This window comes from Stylophora pistillata, chromosome 8 (genome assembly GCF_964205215.1).
Source record: "Stylophora pistillata chromosome 8, jaStyPist1.2, whole genome shotgun sequence".
NCBI classification, from domain to species: domain Eukaryota; kingdom Metazoa; phylum Cnidaria; class Anthozoa; order Scleractinia; family Pocilloporidae; genus Stylophora; species Stylophora pistillata.
The window spans coordinates 6,329,363-6,337,500 of NC_142526.1; the positions used below are offsets into that span (position 1 = coordinate 6,329,363).

Genomic DNA, 8,138 nt, shown 5'->3' on the forward strand with positions numbered 1-8,138 from the left:
CCCTTTTGCAGGCAATTTTGCTGAAAAAGTATCGTAGCCGATGGTCATTTGGAGAAGTTGGGAGCTCTCGCACGTCTAAAATTTCGGAATAAACCGAGCACTTGCTACAAGACAGTCAATTGCGATCGAGTGCATTGGCGCTGGATTTCAGAATGTTCGAAGAGTGGAAGGTATTTGGTCTCATTTCCTCCGTCCTTGTAGCGCTGCTCCTCACGCGGTCGCTACTTTATCGAAGTATTCAGGTAAGTGTACATTACTGAAGTACCTCGTATATTTTATCTCCTTCATTTATTTCCTTGACCCCATCGAATCACTGCCAAACAATTATCTTCCGGCGTAACGTTTTGATATACAACGTGGTTAAAACAGGAGAGTCCAAGAAGCACGGTTGGCAGACTGCACTGACGAGCACAAAAGTTTTTCAGGCTGTCCCTAACAAATAGAATTTTCGTCGATCTTGAAAAAATACGTTGCTAAAAAATTGGGAGGTTAAATCAAATTATATCGATGTTAACATGAATCTCTTATTAGAGCTTTTGTCATGCGCGCCGCGATACGATGATACATGTCGGCTGGTGACCTCCAAACAATCATTTGCGTAAACACGTGATATTTTTTTGGAAGCGAAACGGAAATCAAACAAGCTCGTTTATTCGTTAACACCGTAAACACGGTAAATACTAACCACCGCCGGAAAAATTGCCCCTCGAAAAACTCCGAGTCAAAACTTTTAACTCCTCTAAAAGAAACTCGTTTATGTCGAAAAAAAAAAAAAAAAATCTGCATAATTTGTTGACGACATTTTAAACTTACTTAATTTCAAAGCACGCGCGCGCGAGTCGCGTGTACACAAGTTCGACATTTTCGGTCCAAGTTTCAGTGACCTGTCATGTATACTGCAAACCACTAAATATTCAAAGCTTTTTAAGGCGAAAAAATCATCGGGAGTTCGTGACCCTACGACCTCAGCATGGATGGGTCTATCTTTTTAAAATTAAGAAAACATCCTGTCCTTTCTCTCCAATAAGAGGTAATGGGTATCATTTTATAGGTTTGAGGTAGCAGAACTTCCCACTCTATTAGAGTTCCCTGTGCTTTATGACATGAAATCGGACCGTTTTGTGAGATGCGTCTTTGACGTCTTTCGATGAACGTGTTTAGCAAGAAATGTCCTCGATCGCCACAACGCTTTGCGGTGGTTAAAATGCAATATTATTATGTAATAGATAGCCTTTTACTCAAAGTCGTTTGCGGGAAAACTTTCTTTCTTTCTCGTAGTATAGTATCATGCAATTTAGATCAAAGGGGTAATAGATACATCGTCTAAGAAGGATTAAGGAGTTCTGGAGAGTGAATGAAATCAGAAGTCATTTTTTTTTCGTCTGACCTTACGAGAAAAAAGGGCACCCACTTAAAAATTCTCTCAGATTACTTTCACTGGGATATTGAAACGTAAAACCAGCAGATCAAGTGTTAAAGTTTTAATGTAGTTCATCTCGATTTGATATATCGCTGGTAATAAAAACAAATAAGAAAACAAATCCTGCTCGCTGCGTTGACAAGCAGCGAAGGCAATTTAAGAGCTAGTTTGCTAAACAGAAGTCATATCATTTTTTACAATTCTTTTTAAAGATATATTTTTCGGGTAAGAGGAGGCTAGAGCAAGAGGAGCGTGTTGTGTGCGAGAGGACGAACGTGTGGAGGGGAGAAAGGAGGGGCGAAAGGAGGGGCGCGTGACTCCAGACTCGAGAGGATCGCTTGATTTATTTTTCCGCGTGAGAATAGGAGCGCGTAGCGCATGACTCGAGAGGAGGGTGGACTGGCTCCTTTATTCCACGCGAGAGGAAGAGCGTTCCTCGCGTTCCTACGTGTTCTACCTAATCGCCTATGTCTTCACTCGTCCTATAACAAGCTTCTTAAGTGTGGACATCAATTTTACTTGCTTAAATTCTATACACATTTTTACATCTTGAAGGTTGCGCTAGTTTATTGGCGAGTCCCATGGAAAAATACCAAAGGAGAGCGGATGCGAGGAGAACTGCCACAGCTACCTTACGGGCATTTTCACCGAGTGAATTTCTTTGGTCGACCGCTGTCCAAGATACACGGCCCAATTTATTACATTTGGCATTGTCTGACTCCAGTTGTGTGAGTATCTTGTGGTCGTTCCATTCCTAAATTTGCAAACTTCGTCACATGAGGTTCGCCAGGGAGGATTTTGGTTGTGTCACAGTACAAATTACCTGAAGCCCCCATAAAGCTCTGTAATATTCTTCCCAGTCAGCTCTCCGATATGATTACTCCTCGACAAATGATCCTCTCTTCATTTTCCCTGAAAACTATGTGACCCACGTAAAAATCTCTCAACCCCCTCCCCTAAGGGAATGAATAATGACTGGTCCTCAAACAATCTCCTTCTGACCCGTGAGGATGTCACGCAATACCAAAGCCTCGTTGCTTAACAAGTCGCTTGATCATTTTGATAGCTCTTTTGACGAGATCTAGCCGCTGTAACTCGCGAATGAGGAGCCTGGTGTCGAGGAACTTATTTCTTGCGACTAAATGCCATAACTTTTCGGAAAAGGCCAGAAGTGGAGCTTTGTATTTATTTTTCATGATCTAGAGAACAAGAGTTAATGGTCTTTTATCTTCTTATGACATCCTCGCAGGATCTTAGCTGACGCAGAAGCCATTCGCGCGTTCTATACTGACCACTACTCACACAAGCGCGACCGAGATTTCACCTGCCTCGGCTCCGTGTTCAAAGACATTTTAGGATATTGCTTGGCAACCAGCCACGGGCGTGACGAGGTGAGACGATGCCGCGGCCCTTTTGAGAAATACTTCTCCTCCAGTGCTGTCTCGGCCACTATGCATATGATTGGACGGGAGTGCTCCACATTCCTGAATTCCTTACCACTCGGTAAGCCCGTTGATCTTCAAAAAGAGGGTCTTGCCAACGTCACACTTCGTGTACTGGTGCAAGTTGTGTACGGAGAAGAAGTCCTAGAAAAATATTTCCAACGTATCATGGAGGTCAGTGATTTGCTTCAGGATGCCGTCAATCAGTTTAATGTCGGTGAAACCAGGCTGCCGTACTACTCCTATATTCCGAGTGAGGTGAACAAGACGGCCCAGGCCTTCAATAAAGCATGGGAGACGTTTAATCTTTTCTTGTTTGAAGAATACGAGGAGGGACGACTGGGGTCTGGTGATGGATTATTCTTTTCCATGATGGAACAATTGAAGACTCACGCACTCGATCTGGGAGAGGAAGAGGTAGACTGAAAGTCTTTATTTATGTATTAGTTCATTATTTTTAGTTCATTTTCAATCCTTTTATCAATCCGTCAGTCCATCATCTCTATGGTCCGTACATCTATCCTTCCAGTTATTTATTCCTTTATTTCCTTTTTCCTACTTACCTTCCTTTCATTATTGATTTTTTTTTCGCTCGTTCGCTCGTTCACTCGTTTGCTGGTTTGCTGGTTCGCTGGTTCGCTGGTTCGCTGGTTCGCTGGTTCGCTGGTTCGCTGGTTCGCTCCTTCATCCGGTCACTCGTTCGCTCTTCCTCGTGTTTGGTCGCTCGTTCGTTCATTCATTTGTTCATTCTTTCATTCCATTCATACACCCATCCGCCCATTTATTCATCCATTTAACTTCCCATCTATTTCAACACCGAAGGCCAAACAAATAATTTTTAGGAAGAAAAAAAATACTTTATCAATTCACAACCGTTTTCGTACTGTCTGGCACAGCTCTTGCATTCTGTGAACGAGATCCTGCTCTTGAATATCGACGTCAGCTTCGCTGCCACTTCTTTTGCCTTGGCTGATCTTGCTCGCCACACTTCTGTTCAAGACAAAGTTCAACAGGAAGTAGACGAAATTCTGTTGGGGGCTGACCCGAGTTCATTTGCAGACCTGGAAAACAAGCTACCCTATATGGAAATGGTTCTAAAAGAAAGTGCTCGGATGAACCCAGCTTTGGCGCTTAGCCTCCCAGAGAGAACAGTGAAAGATGTAACTGATATTGGAGGATATCAGATTCCGAAAGGGGTGAGCAATATTGTCCAATTATTTGCGGTCATTTGCCAGCTTTTTTCCTCCCCCCAATCTCCCGGATAGACGAAAAGGTGACTCTCAGGGTAGAGGCGAAGAAATAAAGAATACCTTAACTACTGGATAGGGCAATTATCTGGGTAGGTCAGCTGGAAGGCTCCCAATCAAATGTTACTTTAATTTGAAGATATCATTTGGCTAATAGTCAAAAAGCTGAAATTCATCATTTTTCTTGTAAGTTCTGGCATTTTCTGCCCGTAGTGTTACATCAAATCTAAGTTCTTTTACCATCGGAGCTTGCTGAACGCACAGACAGCAAACGATTTGAGGAGCAAGCGATTTAAAGCGACGCGCGCAATGGAGGAACGCACAGATGAGAATTGCTCCTCGCGTGCCTACATTGTCTTACGCGAGTAAAATGCGTTTCCCGAATATATGAATTAACAAAACATAATTGTCTTTTATCTCATTCAACAGACTCCCGTTTGCGTGGATACCCAGTCACTGAACTTTTCCGGGAAGTATTGGAAAGAGCCTGACAAATTCGATCCAGATCGCTTCGCGAACGGTGCCAGACCAGTGCCAGGCTCTCTCTTCCGCTTTGGTATGGGTCCGAGGAAATGCCTGGGTTATCGGTATGCCCTTGCAATCACTCGCATAGTTCTTGCGTCTGTTTTACAGAGATACACCCTTCAACTGGCCTATCCTGACGTTGCAAGGCGAGTGAAGACTAAAGGAATGACTTTCTTCACACCTTATCTGTGTCCAGAGATAATATTCAACGAGAGACTGAAAAACAACGCTTGAATTTTTCGAACACCCCTTTAAAGTAGTGTTCAGTTCTCGCACGGCCAGATTTTTCACCCAAGTGATTTGAATTCTTTTCAATGTCTGTTTAACATTCTTGAATTTTTGGCCGGTTAGGGCGCTTTTCGATTGAGTATTGTAAAATCAGAACGAAAGTAATCGCAACAGCCAATCAGAAGAAAGGAAAACACCTTGAAGAGGCAATGAGAACTCAAAATACAAACAAATTGCCTAAAGCGCGGGAAAACGACAGCGATGCTGTTGGGAGAATTTAAGTATAAGTCACTCGTTGGGGGTGGAGAAATTTCATTACGAAACCGGTGAGATAAAGGGCTGTTTTACTCAACAGAACTGTAGATGACTGAGCTATGATAGCCTCTGCATTATTGAGATAATAACACTCTGGTTTTTACGATCACAGATAAAGAAACTGTTTTCTTAATTTTAAACTACGAGCAGCCCCACGTTTTCGGCGAAGTCTGTTGCGCGAGTTAAAAAGAACTCAAATCTCTCCGCGTCGTGCTACCATCAACAATTTTTTTTTCACTGAGGTTTTTTGACTAACGCGACGGAAGTAACTAAAGAGGGTGGACTGCTCGAAGTCTTCTCACTTTGGGAAAGAGAGGTTTCCCAAGTTTTTTTTTATAATCAGTATGAGCTGTTGTCATCAGATATTTCGTCAAGATTTTAGAAAACTAAAATGTAACTTAAAAATATATTTCTTTCAATTAATATCTCCAGATTCTGGTTGTTTAACGTTATGACGTCATCCACTGGACAAAATCTCTCCGCCGAATTGTGTTGTGCGGGAGGTCGAGGGCTCGTGCCCCGGCCGGACCAATACTCATGGTCTTAAAATAACTGAGGAGAATTTGCTACCTTTCTATAATATCAAGAAATGCATAGATATTCTAGTCTTCTCAGATAAGGACGAATAAACCGTAAGCCCAGTCTCCTGCAGGGTTAGGGGAAGGAGACGTTAATTTCCCACCCATGAGATTACTGTGTGGTGGATGTCCTCCCCTGGGGTGGGGTGGGTGGGTGTTATACTCGGAGATAATAGCTCTCTCGAGCAATTCTAAATCCGAGTTTACATAAAGTTATATGTATGTATGTATAACGTTATACATTTTGCTGTTAATTATCCATCGGATAGCGATTTCTCCGTTAAATAGCATTATCTGCCTTGGAAAATGTTTTTGAAATAAATTTATTACCGTCACTATTCAGTTATTCGGGGAATGTTCAGGAACTCCATTGTTCTCGCCCGTTTAGTTGCAGTGAACCTTCAGCCCACCCCAGCTCGATCCTCCCGTTCCTTACTTTTAATAAGGAGAATTTGTTTGAAAATCAGCAGCTTCTTATTTTAGATTGCTGATCACTGCTATTATTCTCATAACCTTTACATTTGATTCAAAGGTGATACTGTATATGAAGAAATTAGAAGCCTGTCAAGCTTACGATTTTAACGGTTAAGGGGGAAAAATATAAAGCGAAGACTTTAAAACCACTTTCCTTTCATTTCAGTGGCTTCAGGCCTATTGTAAGAAGTTGCAACGCTAATGAAACGAGTCGTAAAGCGGCAGTGAAACTGCACAATGTTTTGGCCGTTATCCAAAATTTCCCTGAATTTTATTTTGTTCGTAAGGATCAGCAAAAAGTATGTAATACCCCGTATAAGTCTTGAAGGGGTCTCAGCTTTATTCCTACCCGAGGAAATAACAAGCGGGACGAACTCGCGAAAGGATCGCTAGCCCGTTGCCTTCGCGTCCTATGTTATTTGTGAGGTGGTATAAAAAAATATACATGGGTCTGAAAGAGTATATAAAAGAAAATCGGGTTTTACTTTTCGATTTTCAAGAACACTGTTTCGGGAAGAAGGCAGGAAATCCTCGCTTCCCGTTTCTGCTTCGCAACAAATAACACTGTAAACAAACATATGTGCGGCGCGTCGCCTGAAGGAATTTGTGCACCTTTCGTAACATTGTCCCAATCTCTGCAACTCAGTGAGCGTTGCAAGGCATGCATGTCACAAGTTAGAGACACGTTAATAGAAAATTTTCCGACTGAAACACCTTTCTCTTTTAATATAAGTGGAAGCAAAGATAACATGACATACAGGAGCTAATCTAAAGTCGACATCCTCTGTTGATGAACGGCTGGGTATTTCAACCGATACTCACAAAACTACAATGAGAAGTGTCATATTCACACAAAGTTGTTCAGTATAGTTTGAAAACTTGTCCGCAAGCTTGTCTCGGCATTCCTGTCGTCTCAACATGTTGGATAATTTGATTAAATTCAACCTCGGGTTCGATAACAACAAAGTAAACAACAACATCTGTAAACTGGTTGATCAGGGAGTTATACCAAAGTTATAGTGCCTTTAAAAAGTCTCTTGCTTTTACCGAAAATATCGTACTTATCATTCATTTGCTGCTTGTGTATTTGGTAACAGCCTTCGTACCTTCGCTGACAGCGTGCTTTGCAAGTTCACCTGGCAAAAGTAGGCGTACAGCAGTTTGGATTTCGCGAGAGCTCATTGTCGACTTCTTGGCGTACTTTGTCAACCGAGATGCCTCCATAGCTATGCGCTCGAAGATGTCGCTAACGAAGGAGTTCATGATGCCCATGGCTTTGGTTGTGATTCCAGTATCAGGATGAACTTGCTTCAACACTTTGTAGATGTACAGCGAATAACTTTCCCTTCTCTTGACCTTCCTTTTCTTCTTGTCGACTGCAACACCAGATTTCATTGTACCAGCTTTCTTCTCTGCTGAAACACCGCGAGAAGATTTACGTAATTTTGTCATGATTCGGACAAAGATTCACCCTCTGCTAAACCACACTCTTCAATAACCAACAACCTACAGAGCTACTCTGTAAGTCGCAAATTCACAACGTGCAATTGCTCGGCTGCTAACTTTATAGCTGCACTGACGATGTATCAGATTTCACTAAGGGACCAAAATCTTTGTACTGTGATTGGTTACCTCTGGAAGATGAAGTCCAAAGGTTACGAGGTCAACATGAATTTTGTGATTGGCGGATTTCGATCCGAGCTGGAATGAAGCTACTAGTTGTAAAACTTACACGCAACTCCCGACAGCTTTGCACTTTTCAGATACCTAATAGATGTTAAAAAGAACCAGAGATAGCTGCCGGCTGCTCGCGGGCCACCACCACACTTGGGCGTTTTCAAAAATGTCAGTGAAGGGAGGTTAATATTTTCACCCAAACTCAGTGTTTTCGTTTTGCTGTCGATTGTCC

General features: G+C 42.3%; 1 protein-coding gene and 1 pseudogene across 1 annotated transcript; one reads left to right on the forward strand and one right to left on the reverse strand.

The window, feature by feature from the left end:
- The first annotated feature begins 5 nt into the window (after positions 1-5).
- LOC148724666 (uncharacterized) lies at positions 6-5,604 on the forward strand. The gene is made up of 5 exons (XM_088729758.1): positions 6-242; positions 1,976-2,148; positions 2,670-3,279; positions 3,759-4,058; positions 4,539-5,604. Exons 1-5 carry the CDS (start codon positions 153-155, stop codon positions 4,866-4,868), a joined length of 1,503 nt encoding a protein of 500 aa, XP_088585884.1. The 5' UTR covers positions 6-152; the 3' UTR covers positions 4,869-5,604.
- An 862-nt stretch (positions 5,605-6,466) lies between these two features.
- Positions 6,467-7,824, reverse strand: LOC148724667 (histone H2B.1 pseudogene; annotated as a pseudogene).
- Positions 7,825-8,138: the final 314 nt, after the last annotated feature.

Coding starts and splice junctions, on each gene's coding strand:
- LOC148724666 (XM_088729758.1), top strand. CDS start 153: ATGTTCGAAGAGTGGAAGGTATTTGGTCTCATTTCCTCCGTCCTTGTA. Junction 2,149..2,669: donor CATTGTCTGACTCCAGTTGT/GTGAGTATCTTG, acceptor ACATCCTCGCAG/GATCTTAGCTGACGCAGAAG. Junction 3,280..3,758: donor TCGATCTGGGAGAGGAAGAG/GTAGACTGAAAG, acceptor TGTCTGGCACAG/CTCTTGCATTCTGTGAACGA.